This window comes from Sturnira hondurensis, unplaced genomic scaffold (genome assembly GCF_014824575.4).
Source record: "Sturnira hondurensis isolate 20B ecotype Veracruz unplaced genomic scaffold, ASM1482457v3 Scaffold0017213, whole genome shotgun sequence".
NCBI classification, from domain to species: Eukaryota; Metazoa; Chordata; class Mammalia; order Chiroptera; family Phyllostomidae; genus Sturnira; species Sturnira hondurensis.
In genome coordinates, this window is record NW_028089844.1 from 38,333 (window position 1) to 56,028 (window position 17,696).

Genomic DNA, 17,696 nt, shown 5'->3' on the forward strand with positions numbered 1-17,696 from the left:
GGTGGGAAAGGGACTTGCTTTAGCGAAGGCTGGAAGGTGAGAGGTTCAGCTGTGTGTCAGAATCAATTAGAGAACACAGTGTTCCTAAGAGCTGGGTCTTCCCACACCTGGGAGATGGTGATGATCACCTGAGATGCTTGTTGGAAACACTAACTGGTAACCTAGGGAAAGTTGCTCAAGACCCCCATTTTCTCCTATGTAAAATGGGAGAGAGTAACATTAGCCTGTCTCATTGGGTGGCTGTCAGAAGTAAGTTAACACTACAAGGCACTTACATTGGCATGGTTTTAACATGTGAGCTAGGTTGTTTTAATCTCCCCTGCAAGACAGGTGATCCTGATATCCCTAATCCTCCCCAAAGGTCTTCCATTGTCCCACCCAGGGCAAAGGCCCAAAATTATCCGCCAAGGGGATTGGCTCCTTTGTGAAATTTTCCTTTTGGAGATGTGAAACATCTGGGTAGGCTGCAGACACGAGGGAGGAGAAACAAAAACAGCCTCGAAAGGCAAGCACAAAGCATTACAAGGGTTCCTCAGGAGCACTACCTGTTTGGAGCTTCTCAGGCTGTCTTCATCTGACTCATAGCTCCAGTTACCATTTGAATGACCATGACAGAAAGAGAATAGACTGACCCAAAGAGCCGCTCTTCCTCCCCAAAACTGGTCTAGCCAAGAACTTCCTCCTGGGAAACTGATCCAGCCTCCCAGGTACCCTCTTCTCAGGCAACCAGCTCGACCCCCATCAGGGGAAGCAGGAACCCTGCCTGCCAAGCAGAAAGGATGCTGGGTAATAAACAGGCCTGATGTGCTGGGGCAACCATAGCTCTCCTCTTGCTCTCCCTGTGTGCACAGGTAGAACTGACTCAAAGGCATAGGATCCCAGAAAACTGGGCCAAGTGCTTCCTCTAGCCAAAGCTCCCATCTCATGTCTTTATTTGCAGTAACAAAGCTGAGACCAGAGGACTCCAGCAAGACTGGACTTGATACAGACTTGGTACAGGGCTAAACCTTTAAATAGCTATGACACTGCCTTTGGCCACCCTTACCAGGACACTGTGGGAGATGCCTCAGAAATTTTGGGGGTCCTCCTAGGAATGCCAGATCCTGTGCCAGAGTTGACCCTCCCACCCATATCAGCAGTATTCTGGCTTATTACCCAGCATCCTCTCTGCTTAACCACTTTCAATTTTGTGTCAGAGCCACCCCCTCCCCCACTACACTTACTGATCCCCATTACCCTGCTTTATCTTCTGCCATGCATTCACCTTTATTTTATTTAAAATGATCTTATTTGGTAATTTACTTGTCGTGTCCTCATGACACACTCTCATTTTCCCTACCTCTCTTATCTTCTAGACAATGAGGCAACAGAAAACTCTGGTCTTGTTTCCTAGAAGTTTCTTACATGTTCATGGGGATCTGGGTCATCCAGCTCACCCTGCTTTTCACTGGGGTATCCGCTATCCCAACTCTTCTCAGAGTCCTGTGGAGAAAAGATGGCCTGAGAGTCTCAGTGATCTTCTGAGTACCTGGTGGTGGTGACATCTGGACATCCCAGACATGTGCTTTCTCTCCTTTGTCATTTAATATTCATCATCTCATTTAATATTCTCCTTTTGCCCTTGCTGGTTGGGTGACAAGGGAGCAGTAAAAAGTAGTGGTGAAGAGCTTGGGCTTGGGAGCCAGACTGCTGGGGGCTCAAATCTGAGCTCTGTGATTTTCCAGCTGCTCACCCTCTCTGAGCTTCAGTTTCCTTAGCTATGGGGATTCATTATAGCACCTATGTCAAAGGCTATGAGGATGACACTGGTAGTGGGGATCATAGTAGGCGCTATTGTTAAGTGTGGCTCAACAATGCACGGGCAGAAAAACACAAGGCTGATTTAAGGGATATAAGGCATAGATAAAAATGCAGCACCAGCAATAATATTTACAATAACTAAGCCCTTTCTCAAAACTGCATAGGTAACTTGGGCATTTTTTTGTTGTTCTCTATCTTAGATCTGTTCAGAAAGGGAAAGTGACATAATTTACAACCTCTAAAACTATAATCACTTGTCTACCAATGTGGAATTCTGGCCATATCTGCACGTCACCTACATCTATTCAGCTAATACTTTCATTATTTTCCTTCCTTATTCTAGTAAGACATATTTCAAACATGCAAATAAGACAAGAGATACATTGACTGGTTGCCTCTCATGTGCCCCCAACCAGGGACCTGGCCCACAACCCAGGCATGTACCCTGACGGAGAATCAAACTGACAACCTTTTGGGTTCATGGCTGGCACTCAATGCACTGAGCCACACCAGCCAGGGCTACTTATATAAATACTCTTTAAAAGAAGTTTGGGATCACTAGCTTAAATGTGAAACCTGGGTCACTGCAGCCACACACAATGGAATCCCTGGTCCCTGCTTTGGTGGGATCCTCCACCCCACAAGCCCTACAAACTCCCCTCCCAGCCTCCCCCAAGGCCTTTATTCTATGTGAGCTGAAAGGCTATTGTTTGATTCCCAACCCCCCCTTTTTTAAAACTGACATATTACTTATAGATCACCTAACTGTTCGGGGAGTGGAATGAAAGGCTGTTTTTGAAAATGGACTGCAGGCTACACTCAGAAGCTCCAGAGAGCCTGATCCTTGCACTGCCCCCTCCACCACAGGACCTTGAGTCACCCTCCTGCACCACACCCCCTCCCTCTGGAATCAAGACCAAGCTGAGCAATAAAGGGTTTCATGCAAACCCCAGCTCTGGGTACCTGGGTGAGGCAGCCAACCTCTCCAAACCTCGTTCTCCCCATCTGAGTAATGGGGAGACTACCCACTCAGAGGTGGGGAATAGAGGCAAAGGGCAGCAGTCAGAGGGTGGGTTTGAATCCTGGCTCCATCACTAAGTAACCAGGAGCAAATGGCTCAACCTCTGTGCGCCTCATTGTCCTCATCTCTAAATTACGGATAATGAGAGTCCTACCCCATGAGTGGTAATATTGGGGAAAAAGAACAGGTGGCCGAGGGACAGGCAAGAGTGAGACATTTTGCTGTGCCAATCCTTTGTACCTTTTCTTTTCAACCATAAGAAGGGATGAGCTATCCTGGAATTCTAAAATTTATTCTAATTCTAGAATAAAATTTATTATAAAAGGAATTTTAAAAATCTACCTCATAGGCCCTGGCTGGTATGGCTGAGTGGATTGAGCACTGGCCTGTGAACCAAAAGGTCGCTGGTTCAATTCCAGTCAGGGCACGCGCCTGGGTTGCAGGCCAGGTCCCTGGTAGGGGGCACGTGAGAGGCAACCACACATTGATGTTTCTCTCCCTCTCTTTCTCCCTCCCTTCCCACCTCTCTGAAAATAAATAAATAAAATCTTTAAAAAAAATCTACCTTGTAGGTTGTAGGCTGTTGTCAGGATAAATTGAGAATATCTATCAAGTCCTCAACATAGCATTTGCCCACAATAATGCTGTTATTTTTTCCTTCCCCTCAAGAATTCCGAAAAATAGTCAAGAGTAAACTTGAATCTTTGGAACCATATAATGATGCACTTGTGGTCTGGGGGAGTGTGACATTTCTGTAAAGTCTGTTTTTAAAATTCCCAAGAATTTTAAACTTGACACCATGATGTATTTGCCTGAATGCAAATATGATGCTTTCAGTTTCTTACCAATGAGTCACCCAGAAGCTCCAAGAACCTTTTCTGTTTATCCAATCTGAGAGCATCGCAGCTAATTGTGCTGTCAGTGACAAATCTGAACACAGCATAGCCCCTTCCCTCCAACATAGCTGTCCACACATAGGTGGCCAAACCAGCTCAGGGCTGAGCCCAGCAGTTACCAGAATGTCACACTGCTGTTGACTTGGATTTCTTCTTCTCTAACCACCTCTGGGAAGGGGAATGGACCCAGCTCTTTCCAAAAATACTGCTGCCTTGGGCAGGAGGCTGAGATTCACCTGTATACCCCAACTCCTCCCCATGCCCTCTTGGCAATGCCTGGAGCAGACCTGGGCTGCCCACCTCTGTACCTGCATTCACCCTCAGTTCCCACCAGTCTGAGTGTACTCCTCCTACCTGCCCTGCCCCTCCTTCCTTCTCCACTCACCAGGTGGTTGTCCAGATGGTCATGATATTGGGGAGCCATGTTATCAAGGTCTCTGAGTACAGGACAATCTGGGCAGGGAGAAAATAGAGACAGACAATGCTCTGGGTCCACTGCCAGGCAGTTCGTAAGGCAAACCCATAGCCTAGAGCTGACTGTACCTGTCACCATGCCTTTATTTTAAAATTTTAAATTTAAATTAAAGGTGCAATAAAGGGAGAAGAATGTTATCAGTACTTGGGTCCACAGCTATTTCTTGAGAATTTTCTTCAAGTCTGCCACTTGCCAGCTATGGGGCCCTGAGCAAGTAGCTTAATTCCTATGCCTCCTCGGAGTTGTCATAATGCAAATAAACATACTGGTGTAACATGTGTGTAAGCATGTGTGCATGACCCACCATGGGCCTTCATGAGGTGCAGTTGTGAAGGAAGAAAGGCCATTTGTACATTTGGGGCCCAGTGAGGAGCTACAAGTGGGGAAGCCCCAAATGGCTTCAATACCCACCATTTTCTACTGATCCTGTCACCTCAGGCACCGCCCCCCCCCGGCCAAACCTGGCTTATCTCTTGTTTTTACATAGTTTTTATGAATAGTTTTTGCATTTTTACATGGTTGGAAAAAATCGAAAGAACAACATCTTGTGATACATGAAAATTATATGAAATTCAAACGTCAATGCCCACAAAAGGAGTATTGAAATGACAGCCACACCTGTTTGCTTCAGCATTGTCTACGGGGGCATACAGACTGCAAACACAGAGACCACGTGGCCTACAAAGCCTAAAACATTTACTTTGGCCTTTTAAGAATAAGCTTATTGACTCCTGCTCCAGACTGTTCCCAAGGCCTTCCAGTAGAGATATCTAAAAGCTCTTGAACATTTGATATGAATCCTCTCCTGTTCCCCCACAGACCCCCAGCTGAACAAATAGCTGCCCCATCCTTTCAGTTCTCAGGCCAAACCTTGGCATCAGCCTTGCCTCCCTTTCCTGTAGACCCCACATCCACATCATCAGCAAACTGTCACTGCAACTTCAGAAATAACAATTGCTTTTCTCCTTTGACCTAGTCATATGCCAATAATCCACTTTCTAATGTTGAACAACCCTCAGATTCCTGTGAAAACCTTATTGGACTATGACAGATGATTCCCTTAAGACACTACCAATCTTTTTATGTTAATACCTTATTTAGAATTTCTGCATTATATATTTTTAAGTGAGTTTTGAATATAGTTTTCTTTTTCAGTGTTTCGTCAAGTTTTGCTAGTTTCATAAAACACACTGAAAAACATTTTCTATAATATGGGTTGCTTTTATAGCATCCAGATAACCTGCTGCATCTTGAACATTTATCAAAAGCACTCGCCTGTAAAACCTTCTGGGCCATGAATCTTTTTGGTTAGTGTGTCTGATTTTCTAAGATTAAGTGAAAGCCAGTTTAGCTCTGTAGACCTGGTGTCTGTCTCCTCCAAGAACAAGGACCAAGGACCAAATAATCACTTACAGGGGAGGTCCAGGTTCTGGCTGTGTGGCGTGGCTGAAGATGGGGAGGCAGGGAGAGAGTTGAAGGTCATGTCGTTCATGTTCTCATCTCCAGAAGTCTCTGAAAGGCGGAGGAGCAAGGGTGGCTGGCTCCCAGAGAAGGTCCTTACTCGAGGGCTCCCACACTTTTCCTCTGTCCCCCTCAAGATGGTCTTCGCTGATTGCTGGAGAATTAACAGGGACATTCATGTCACAAAGGCACCCTCTGGGGAGTGAGGGACTCTTCCTGTTGCCTGTTGTTGCTTTGAACTCTGAGGTCCTATGGCTCTTATACATGCTTATTTAGGGACTGGTGGGAAATCTGAAAGTACTAAGTAAGAATTAAGCCAAAGAGGCATCTTGGATAGGGACTGGCCAGCCAGCCTTCCTCAAAGCACTAACAGCATTTCCCAGCCCTGACCTGGGGAATAGATCACTTCATATTCAGGATCCCAAGCTGGTCTTTGCCAACATTCTCTTGTAGTTGGGGGAGAGTGGGCACATCCAGGATACAGTGAGGGGCCCAGAGAGCCAGGTCTAAGTCTAGTCCAGCTATTTGTCGACACACATGCAAACACACACACACCATATACCTCTCTCCCAATCTCTACGTACCTGGTCTCCTCACTCTGGTCAAAAATGGGCCCAAATCAAGCATACCCCAGTTACTCTATTAGTAGGATACTCAGGGAGGCTTTGTGCACTGATTTTGGAGGCATGAGGGGCATGGTTGGGACTGAGGTCCTTCCATCCCTGACGCTCTTCAATTAAGCATCACAGGCTGGGGCTTCTATCACCCAGTGAAGCACGTTTGCTAGCCCAGAAGCAGAAGGACACCATCAGTCCCAGAAGGCTCACGTGGGGCACCCACCAGCAGCTTGGTGTTCTGATTCACTGCATCCTGCTCTCTTGGCGAGAGGTCGAAAGGAGTGAGGCCCATGCTCTTGCAAATCCGGTTGCAGGCATGGGAGTAAAAGAAGAGAGCCATGCCCCGGACACCTGAGGACAGAGTAGTGGTGTCAGGGGTGTGGCTCTGCTTTGTGACAGGGGCAAATGTAACCATGCTGAAAAAGAAAAAGGGGGTGGGGTCCCAATGTCCTAAGCTCCCATCGCCACACCTTGGCAAGGCCCATATGCTGACTTGCCCTGTTTTTGCTGGCTGTAGAAAGAGCTGGGAGATTTGAGGGAGGGGTATGTGGTCTCTATGGAAAGGGTTTGCTTTCCCCAGCTACCTAGGTTGCCATCTCCAAAGTCAGTGCCCTTCACGGTGTGGACCTGTGGGTCAGTGTAGAGGTCACCCACACCCTGGATGTCCACCACAATCAGCTGATGGCCAGAACGCTCAAATGTGAAATGGCTGAAGGCCTGTGGGGGACAGGAAGAAAAAGGTGATAAGAGACGAGGCTGTAGGCTGTGTGGACATTAGCCAACCACTACTCTGAGAGACTGGGACACCCCAGCTCTGCCCATGGTGGGGGCCTTCTCTGCACAGGGGAGTTGTTTAGAGGAAAAGACAAAGGAAGGAGCCCTGTTTAACTTGGTAGAAACCTCTGGGTGGCTGACAGAGCTGGCGTGGGATAACCTTGGGATGTTCCATAGGGCTTGAGGGCCTCTAGGGGTGAGAACCACCTCCCCAAAGGGACCTTTCTCTCCAGGGGCCACACCTGTGGTGTCAGGCGCATGTTGTCATCACGAACAAAGCCTGAGTTGGAGTTGTACTTGATGTACTTGCCCTCGATGTAGTGCTCCAGGTGGAAGAGGGGCTTGCCTGGCCTCTCCTTCAGCTCCATGACACACATCTGCATGATGTCCACCTGGTGGGGGGAGAGGCAGATCAGGTGGGAGGACAGGGCCCTGGCGGCAGCCTCCCCCAACAAGAGGCAGGAGCAGAGGCATCGAGAAGAGCCAGCCTGCCAGAGCTCCATCACTTAACAGCATTCTGAGGCAGAACTGCTAATTGTCCCCAGAATCCAGTGTCCCCTCTTTCTCTGAGAATGTAAACCCATGCTATGGCCTGAATGCATTCCCCTCCCTGAATTCACTTGTTGTGACCTTAACACTCACAGGTGATGGTATTAGGATCTGGCCTAATACCAAAATGCCAAATAGAATTTCTGGTATTAGGCCAAGTGGAAGTTCACTAGGTCATGAGGGTGAAGCTCTGAGGAATGTAGTAGATCTCTTAGAAAAGAGACGCACAGAGGTCCCTTCCCCCTCTACCAGATGAAGACAGCCAGAAGGTGCTGGAAGAGGGTCCTCACCAGAATGTGACCATGTCAGCACTTTGATCTTAAACTTCCCAACCTCTAAAACTGTAATAAATTTCTGTTGTTTACAAGTTACCCAGTTTGTGGTATTTCATTATAACAGTCCAAATAGACTAAGATAACCCCCAACCCTGAGTTTGAACAAGATGCACAACCATCCAGTAGGGATGACATTGCTTGACTTGACTTGACGCTAGGTGTAGGCATGTGACCAAGCCCAGACAAGAAGCCAGCAACAGTGATGATGCAATTCCAGCCTGCCCTCCTCTCACTTGGTCCCTTCCTGAGGCTGTACGGTGGACACCTGCCCGTGAGCCAGAACTGAGCACTGGTCAAGGGAGACCCTTGGGAGATGGCAGAGCAATAAGACAGAAGGAACCAGACCTCTGGATGACTTAAGGAAGCAAGGCACCAGCCTACCCTAAGCACCCTCATCACTGAGGGTCTGTTAGAAAAGAAATATACTATTTCATATTAGCACACATTTGTAGAGGTCTGTCTGCTAAGCAACCTGGCTTGTGCCTTACATTTATACTGTGAGCCTGGGCATGTAAGAGGTTATTTCACCTCTCCACGCCTCTGTTTCCTCACCTGTGGAATGGGGATCTCAGACTTCACGTAAGGATGAAATGTCCTGTTCACAAAAGACTCTGTCAAGGTTTGCTGATGTCATTATCAATTCTACAGTAGACACAATTCTAGAGTAATATATACCAAACTGTAAACAGTGGGGAATTGTGGGGAACTCAGACTTTCCTTGCTGAATTTTGCATGAAGTCTATGCATAATTCTGCACACAGAAGAAAATGTGTAAGTGCTGTATTGGGTGTAAGTGGAGTAGGGAAGACCTGCAGTTCCAGGTCTGTGTGTTATACAAGGACTGTGTGTTATGTGTCTGTTATACAAGGACTCACCCACAGCACCACTCCCCCTTAATTCCTCCTATAGCTGGCCAGGTTCCGCAGAGGAAATGAGCTCCTGGGGAGCTGCTTGGCTGTCACCAGATAGGCAAGCAAAAGCTGCAGAGGCTGAAGGGGCCCAGAGCTGAGGGCCCAGAACTGCCTACACAACCTGTTCCAAAAACTAGCCTGAGGGGCAGTGTAGCCAGTTCTCAGGATCCTCACCCAAATCCTGGCTCCCAAATGACAAGGAAGCCTGGGGCTAGTAGGCTACCTGCTTTGCCAGAGGGCTCACTGGGTAAGAGGCAGTGGCAGGGGTACAGGCAGGAGGAGACACCCAGCTCTTCCTCAAACACCCACATCCTCTCCTTCATTAATTCAACCACATTATCATTTCCTGACCACCTAGGCACTGGGGTACACAGTGAACAAGACAGAGAAATCCCTGTCCTCAGGGGAGAGGCTATTCAAATACTAAGTACATAAACAAGATTCCTTCAGATAGTGCTAACTGCTCCAAAAAAAAAAAAGAAACCAGAACAAATGGAATGACACGACAGAGGGTGAGAATGCTGGAAGGGGTACATTATTTAGGATGGTCTAGGTGGTCTCTGAGTAGGTAACATTATAAGCTGAGACCTGAATTAAGAGAAGGAGCTTGCCATGCAAGGCATTGTGGAGACCTGCAATGTGGGCTGAGGGCACAGCCGGGGCAAAGGTCCTGAGCCAAGGAACAGCCTCAGGGAAGGAGAGAAAGGAGGCCCAGTCAGAGATGAGCTAATTACTGAGAGGGTCACAGGTCATTAGAGTAAGGACTGTGGCTTTTGAAATTTTTATCTTTTGGTGAAAGAGACAGAGAGAGACAGACAGAGACAGGCATCAATTTGTTGTTCCACCTATTTATGCATCCTTTGGTTATTCTTGTATGTACCCTGACCCAGGATCGAATCCACAAGCTTGGTGTATCAGGACAATGTTCTAACTAACTGAGCTACCTGGCCAGGGATGGACTGTGGCTTCTTGTGTTCACCTTAAAAGCGCTTAGTTAAGTGTCCGGCAAACAGCAGGTGCTCAATGAATTCTGCTGGTTGCCTGGAAATGTGGCTCTCCTGAGGCACTCAGGACAGTGCCTTGTATCTAGTAGGTGATCACACAGTGGGCCAGCTAAGCTGTGAATTTAGGCAGGGCAGAGGCCTAGGGTGCCATTTCCTCAAATGCCAAATAGAATTTCTTCAAAGGCAACAGGAAATTCTATTTGACCCCCAGTTACTCAATACCCTGGCAATAAAATCAAAGAAATCAAATCTTGTGTTTGGAAAGTCTGGATTTGAGCCCTGGCTCCATCTCTGCCTGTTAAAGGCAGTTCACTTAACCCCCCCCTAAGGTCCTGGTTTCCCCAGGAAAAGATATCCATCCCCCTCCCTTCTCCTTCTGCTTTTTCTTGGAAACCACAATCTCAGCTCCAGAAGGATCCATATTCCTAGTTCTAAGGGTCGGCACGTGGCTTAGGCCTGCCCAATCTGCATGTCCCCTTCCCCTGGCCATTGTGTTTGGCTCAGAAACAGGCACCTGTCAGAGCCAATGAAACCCAGTTCTGAGACTTTCATCGGCACTTCTGAGAAAACAGGTGTTGTCACTTTGCCACAGTTGTTGAGAAGACAGAAAGCAAGGCTACAGCTGCTGAGGGCCAACACTCCACAGCAAGCCAAGCAGCTGCCTGGGAGTGATGGCAGCACAGAAGGGTGCAGAAGCTAGAGATGGAAGAAAATTCCCAACAAACTCAGCTTGGTCCTGGACCCAGCCATGCCTGTGGTCAGTGCTATTTCTCAGTCACACAAAACAATACATTTCCTTTTTGGATTATATTCCCTTTTGGGTTTCTGTCATTTGCAAACAAAACCACTATTATATCCTACTTGTAAATGGGATGCAAACATTCCAACCCACCTCAAACAACCCGAACACTCTGTTTTTAGGAATAAACAACTCTTTGCACCTGGTCCATTGAGCTTGATAAATGGTGGTTGTTAGTAGCTACTATAGTTAACATGGTGAAGAAGAAAACTTGTGACTGGCACCATCATCTCCTCCCTCGTCTGCTGACACTGCCCCTGGCTGCCCTGGTGGGGGCAGGTGGCAAGGACAGTGCCACACACCTGTTTGGGGGGCTTGTGTCGATTATACTCCTCTCCCCAGAGCTTGGCTTCCATCTGTAGACGCACGTCCTCAAAGTACACGTCCCTGTCCACTGACTCAATGTAGCGCTTTGCCACGTAGTTGGAGGCTCCCTCCCACTGCTGGGTGTGCAGGAAGTTGGAGAGCTTCTTCCTGGGGAGAGAAACAGCAAGGGGCCTGCCTGGGCACTGGGTTCACCAGGGATCCAGCCCTGAATCCTCAGGACAAGGACACCTGGCTGAGCCAGGAACAAGCTGCGGGAGGTGGGAGGGGATCCCTATTGCACAGCATGTTTCCCAGAGCTGGGCAGGGGACTTAAGGGACAGTAGCAAAGGTCTCCTATCCCATGCCCCTTGGCCTCAAAGAACCAGAGTGATGATGAGTAGGATACTCTTTGTTCTCCCTGAGCTTATTCCCACAGCCAGGCCCAACATGTGGTCCAAGGGAGACCAGATGGAGAGGAACATGGGTTACAAGAAGCAGAGAATATCCTCCAGTAGAGGCCACGGACTCTATTCCCAGGCCAGAAATGTCACAAGAACCCTGCTCTTAGAAGCCTGAGGGATTCTGGGCAGGACCCTAAGAGCAGATTGTCACTTACGTCCTGAAGCACTCCCTCATTGCTCCATGGCCAAAGGGCTGAAAGACACCACAAGGAAGGGGGTTGTCAGTCCCCATGCTCCACTCAGAATCAACCCTGCATCAGGATGGCACCTGTGGATGGCACCCACCAAGTGGATCTCATCTCAATCCTAAAATCTCCGGCCCTGCCTGCTATATCCCAGTACTGAAGCCTGACAGAACTTCCAAGCCTGGAGGCTGCAGGAATAATAGCACCACATTCCCTGACCACAGCTGAGTGGAAGAACTCCCAGGGGGTAATGGTGTTCTGGGGGCAATGTAGTGAGGGAGACAGTGTGTGCCAAGGGATGTGTTTACAGCTCCATCTGTAACAGAACCCAAATGTCCATCAATAACATAATAAATTACATTTATTCATTTGGTGAAATACTGCATAGCAATGAGAATGAAAATATTACAGTTCCAGCAAAAACATGTACAAAGCTCATAGATAAAATGTTGAGTAAAAGAAGCCACACTAAAAAGCACACCTAATATATGGCTTCATTTATATGAAATACAAAAATGGGCAAAACTTACCTTGGGTGACAAAATTCAGGCTGGTGCTGACCCTCAGGTATAAAAAAGTAGTGACTGGCCTGAGGAGCTCCTAGGGTGCTGGTGACACTCTGTGTCCTACTCTGGGTGCTGGTTACACATGTGTTCACTCCATGAAACCCATTTTCTATGTGCTCTTCTGCCTGTGCAATACACTTACGGAAGTTTCACAAAACATTCCTTCCCCTCACTATGCAGGAACTCCTCTATTTTCTAGTCTATTTATTTTTTCAAAAGGCTGGTGGCTAGCCATTAAATTCATATTACAACTCTGCAATAGGTGGTAACCTGCAATTTTAGAAAACCATAACCATTTACAATCAACTGATTTTCAATAAGAGTGCCAAGAAGGGTATTTTGATATAGAATGACCAGAATAGGGAAAGCTATGGAGGCATAAGGCAGCTTAGTGGTTTCCCAGGGCTGGGCACAGAGAAAGTAACTGGGTGCTGATATAAGGGCAACATGTGGGGTTTCTCTTGAAGACAGTGAAATGTTCTGGAACCAATGGTGGTGACGGCTGCACAACACTGTGACACGCTAAAAACCACTGAACTGTATACTTCACATCAGTACGTTGTATGATGTGTGAATTATATTTTAATAAATCTGCTATAAAAAGTTACATATACAATACTGTAAAGAATCCCCAAAAGTTAAAACAACAAAGTGGGTGTGGGGGAGAGGGAACATGAACTGAAAGCAGCTCGAGAAAACCCTGCTCAGGCTTGCCCCTCTGGGCTAGAAGATCTACTCACCTGAGGTGCCATCTTGATCAGAACTTCATCCTCCAGCCACTGCCCAGTGACGGCACTGTACCTGTAGAGACCAGAGCCCACCACAGGGTGCAGCATCCATCACTTGGTCCTGTCACTTACTGGCTAAAGGCTCCCCACTGCCTCCGGATCAAGCCTATTCTTTACTCAGTGGCCCAGCTGACCTCCTGGGTTGGGTCTGAGGACACTTTCCCATCCTCCCAGGTCCCTGCACACTAGCCTCCTTCCCTTCCTCAAACACAGGGTGCCCGTCCACCTTGTGCCCCCAGCACTTATTGCTGTGCTGTGGGTGGGCTCCCCGGGACTGAGAGACTACACAGGCAGGCCCATGACTGTCCTGTTCACTACAAGGCCTGGTATGTGTGAGAATGCTTAACAAATGCACACTGGATGAATTACTGAATAAGTAAATATCCTTATTATAATCGGGCTACACAACAAATGATATGCCCCAGGACACAGCGTGGCAGTGTCCTTGACCTTACCAGGCACCTGTGTGCCACCCAGCCCAGGTAGCCGGTATGTATCCTGGTAACTGTCCAGCATAGGCAGCTGGCTGCTGTATGAACAACCAAAGTAGAGAGAGATGGAAAGGGTTCCAGAATATTTTCAGCTCTCCTTTCCAAGGAATTCTCTCTTCCTAGCTCATATGCCCACCGGCCTGGCTGAGTCACAAACAGTTGTACCTGGTGGAAAGTGCCTACGCTTAGTAAATCTCTATTGTAAAATGTCTCCCAGGACCGAAGTGTTCTTAGCTCTAGCAGAAACTTCCCTAGCCCTCCCCAAAGCAGGGAGAAAAGACTTGAGAATACTCTCAATCCTGGTACGAACAGCTTCTCAGAGCCTGAAACCTCCATGAGGAAGAATGGCAGAGGTAGCTTCCCTCAGGCCTGACAGGGGGAGGGCTCACCACTAGCCTGTTCCAGGTACTATGCTCAATAAATAACAGCAATGATTATTATTATTACTATGTAGAAACCAAAGTAAGGGGAATAGTCTTCCCTCATCTTCAAAAAAGACTGAAAACTGAGAGGCACCTGGAAGGGGCAGGGTGGGGATATGTAGCATATTTGTCCTTCAAGACCACTGACATCACAAAAGACAGACCTGCTCAAAGGGCTGAGTGTTCACTGTATGCTGGGTGCTTAAACTAGTACCTGCAACCGACCCTCACAGCAGCCCTATGAGACTGGCACAGTTACTGAGGCTCAGAAAGGTGAAGTAACCTGTCTGAGAACCTTGCTCTTAACCAGCCTGTGTACCACCCACATAAACAGGAAATCTGCCCGAAACAGCCAGCTGGCATCAGTGCTCTCTCAAAACCAAGAATATACATGGAAGCCCTCTGGAGGCTCTGGCCATCTAACCTGACTGCCCCCCACTAGCAGCCAGCAGATGCTTTGGTTAGGAAATAAACACAGGTCGGCTTGGTGCCTGGTCCCAGGCCCCTGCAGAGCTGAGACCCACAGATCCAGCCCAGCATGTGGGTCTCAGAGACTACCTCTGCCTGGAGGCCATGTGTCACCAGTCAGCCACCATGCTGCCTTTATAGGCGAGAAGCAACAGAACTCACACCCTCCCCTGCAGGAGCCCCCACAATGCTGACCTTGGCTGCTGGCACAGAGCCCAGAGCCCACTAGAGGGTGGACCTCCAGTGGTGGGAAGGGGTGCATGCCAGGATCTAGCCTCTCTTCACAGGGAGAGAGCAGGAACATGTTGCTGAAAGGCGGGGACTGCTCCAGTGTTTCTGCATCCAATCCCCTTTCTTCTGGCAACAGTACCCCAGAATATTCCTTTGGGAAACCCTGTTCTCTATTCTCAGAATATGTGGACTAGGTGGGGCTTATCCCCAGCAACCTGGCTTGTGGTATGTGACCAGACCTGGACAATCAGAGCAACACTCCCTGATACAATGACTGGTTCAGAGACGGGCACATAACCAAAGCCAGGTCAATGAGATTCATATACGGAACCTTTGTTTGAAAAAGTTGATAAAATACCCACTGCATGAGATGAAATGCGGAGTTCCCAGGGTCCCTGTCTGCCACTGATATGAAAGAGTATGTCTGAGGTCATAGCAGAAAGCATCCTTGGAACATCTGGAATTAGTCATACCTGAAATCCACACATAGGGTAGGGCAAAAGTAGATTTATAGTTGTTTGTATGGAAAATAACACAGGAATTAATAAATAATACAAGAATAAACTCTGAGCTTCATGCACTAACTGTAAACTTACTTTTGCCCCACCCTGTACACTAACAAAACATTCCCTGGCATTAAAACAGTGCCTGGCACATGGAAGATTCAATAAATAAGGTCCCTCATCACCACTGTCTTCATCATTCTTATTACATTAATTTGTTTTGTTTTTTATTCTTCTTTCTGAAACCCCCTAAAAACAGGAAATCTAGATACTCCCAACTCTTTTTGTGAATATTCTTGGGGCCAAGGCACTGAAAAGCTGGTGTGTTACCCTTCAGGCTCTTCCCTCTGATAACACTAGTTACGGTCTCATCCTGAAATGATGGAGCCATAGGATGGAAGTCACCCTGAAGAACTGCTCAATTCCCACCCACCTTCATCTGAGTGAGAAACACACCTTTGTTGCACTAAGCCCTGGGGGTACTTGTTACTGCAGCACAATTCAGCCTAGCTTCTCACATACATACCTTACAGGACCATGGTGAGGATTAAATGAGACAGTGCATACCTGAAGCACACACACTCATATATTGGCTGATTTAATTATTATTCCATTCTCCTTGATATCCAAGGGCACTCAGGCCTCACTGATTATAAGCAGAGGAAGCAGGATCCAGATCTCCAAGGACTCCTGAGCCCTGGGGCTCTATAGCAACCCTAGACAAGCTGCTGACCTGTGACGTGTGGCACATTCAGGGGTAATGTCCTCCAGGTGGAACTCAGCCCAGGGGTCAGGAATGTGCTTGGCCTTCTCAATTGCATGCTTCCAAGCTTCCTGCAGAAGACAAAGGGCATGTCAGACCAGGGACGGGACAGTGTGGCTGTGGCCTGGATTCTATAGAACACTTACTATGTTAGGCTACACTATCAAGACAGGGAGTCAAAGCAGCTGTACCGAATACTTAGAAACAAACACAGGAAGGCTGCCAAAATGAAGAGACAAAGAAACATGTCCCAAATGAAAGAACAGATCAAAACTCCAGAAAAAGAACTAAACAAAATGGAGATAAGCAATCTATCAGATGCAGAATTTAAAACACTGATTATAAGGATGCTCAAGAAATTTAGTGAGGACCTCAACAGAATAAAAATGATGCAGTCAGAAATGAAGGATATGCTAATTGAAATAAAGAACAATTTACAGGAGAACATCAGTAGAGTGGATGAAGCTGAGAATCAAGTCAATGATCTGGAACATAAGGTTTAGAACAAGATGAGAAAAAAGAATAAAAAAAATGAGGATAGTACAGCAGCCTCTGGGACAACTTCAAGAGGTCCAACATTTACCTCATAGGGATGCCAGAAGAAGAAGAAAAAATATAAGAATGGAAGAAAACATCCCTAATTTGATGAAGAACATAGACATACAAGTCCAGGAAGCACAGAGAGTCCCAAACAAGATGGATGCAAAGAGGCCCACTCCAAAACACATCATAATTAAAATGCTGAAGGTTAAAGATAGAGAGGGAATCTTAAAAGCAGCAAGAGAAAAGCAGTTAGTTACCTACAGGGAAGTTTCCATAAGACTGTCAGCTGATTTCTCAAAAGAAAATTTGCAGGCTAGAAGGGATTGGCAAGAAATATTCAAAGTCATGAAAAGCAAGGACCTACAGTCAAGATTGCTCTACCCAGCAAAGATCTCATTTAGAATTGAAGGGCAGATAAAGAGCTTCCCAGAAAAGAAAAAAGTAAAGTAGTTTACCATTACCAAACCATTATTATATGACATGTTGAAGGGATTTATTTAAGAAAAAGAAGGTGATCAAAACTATGAACAATAAAATGACAAAAAATATATATCTATCAGGAATTCAATCTAAAAAACAAACTAAGCAAACAAGAACAACAGAAACAGAATCATGGATATGGAGAGCTTTTTGATGGTTGCCAGTTGGGAGTGTGGTGTGGGGGAATGGGTGAAGAGGTGAGGGGATTGAGAAGTACAAATAGTTACAGAATAGCCATGTGGATGTAAAGTACAGTATACGAAATTGAGCAGCCAAAGAACTTATATGCATGATTCATGGGCATGAACAATGGTGTGAGGGTTGCCTGTGAGTGTGGGGAGTGCTTGGTGAAGGGGGGCAAAGGGGAAAAAATCAGGACAATTGTAATAGAATAATCAATAAAATATAATTTTTAAAAAGTTGAGGGGGAGAGAATCATAGGGGAAAAGGGGATGGACTCACATGAACAAGTATAAAGGACACATGGACAATAACTAAGGGTGGGGGGCGGAAATGGGAGGGAAGCGGGGAGCATGGGGCGGGGAGCGGGCAGGGTTGGGAATATAAGACAGAAAGCTGTACTTGAACAAGAATTAAATACAAAAATTATTTAAAAAAAAAGTTGAGAACGAAAATGAGATATCATCCTCCGTCCCCACTGTTCAGACTGGCAAACATTTTCACAACTGCTAATAGTGAGTGCTGTCCAGAGTGTGGGGAAATGAGCGCCCTGACACACTGTCCACGGGTATTAACCTCATTTAAAAGGTAATCTGGCAATGTAAGAAGATGAGAAATACATTCCTTTATTTTCACTCAGAGTTCTAAATCTAGGAATATATCCTAC

General features: G+C 46.8%; 1 protein-coding gene across 5 annotated transcripts in view; it reads right to left on the reverse strand.

Moving 5' to 3' along the window:
* EEF2K (eukaryotic elongation factor 2 kinase) overlaps positions 1-17,696 on the reverse strand; it is an 87,745-nt gene that overhangs the window by 24,909 nt on the left and 45,140 nt on the right. For 2 of the 5 annotated variants that reach the window (XM_037067276.1, XM_037067275.1), the window contains exons 3-13: positions 15,797-15,897; positions 12,901-12,961; positions 11,565-11,602; positions 10,945-11,116; positions 7,287-7,436; positions 6,855-6,987; positions 6,494-6,621; positions 5,606-5,807; positions 4,103-4,170; positions 1,408-1,482; positions 546-611 (exon numbers count right to left, since the gene is read on the reverse strand). In XM_037067276.1, coding sequence (XP_036923171.1) covers positions 546-611; positions 1,408-1,482; positions 4,103-4,170; positions 5,606-5,807; positions 6,494-6,621; positions 6,855-6,987; positions 7,287-7,436; positions 10,945-11,116; positions 11,565-11,602; positions 12,901-12,961; positions 15,797-15,897 — 1,194 coding nt within the window. Of the gene's footprint in view, positions 1-545; positions 612-1,404; positions 1,483-4,102; positions 4,171-5,605; positions 5,808-6,493; positions 6,622-6,854; positions 6,988-7,286; positions 7,437-10,944; positions 11,117-11,564; positions 11,603-12,900; positions 12,962-15,796; positions 15,898-17,696 lie in introns of all 5 variants that reach the window. The other 3 variants (XM_037067278.1, XM_037067280.1, XM_037067279.1) reach the window with 3 other exon arrangements.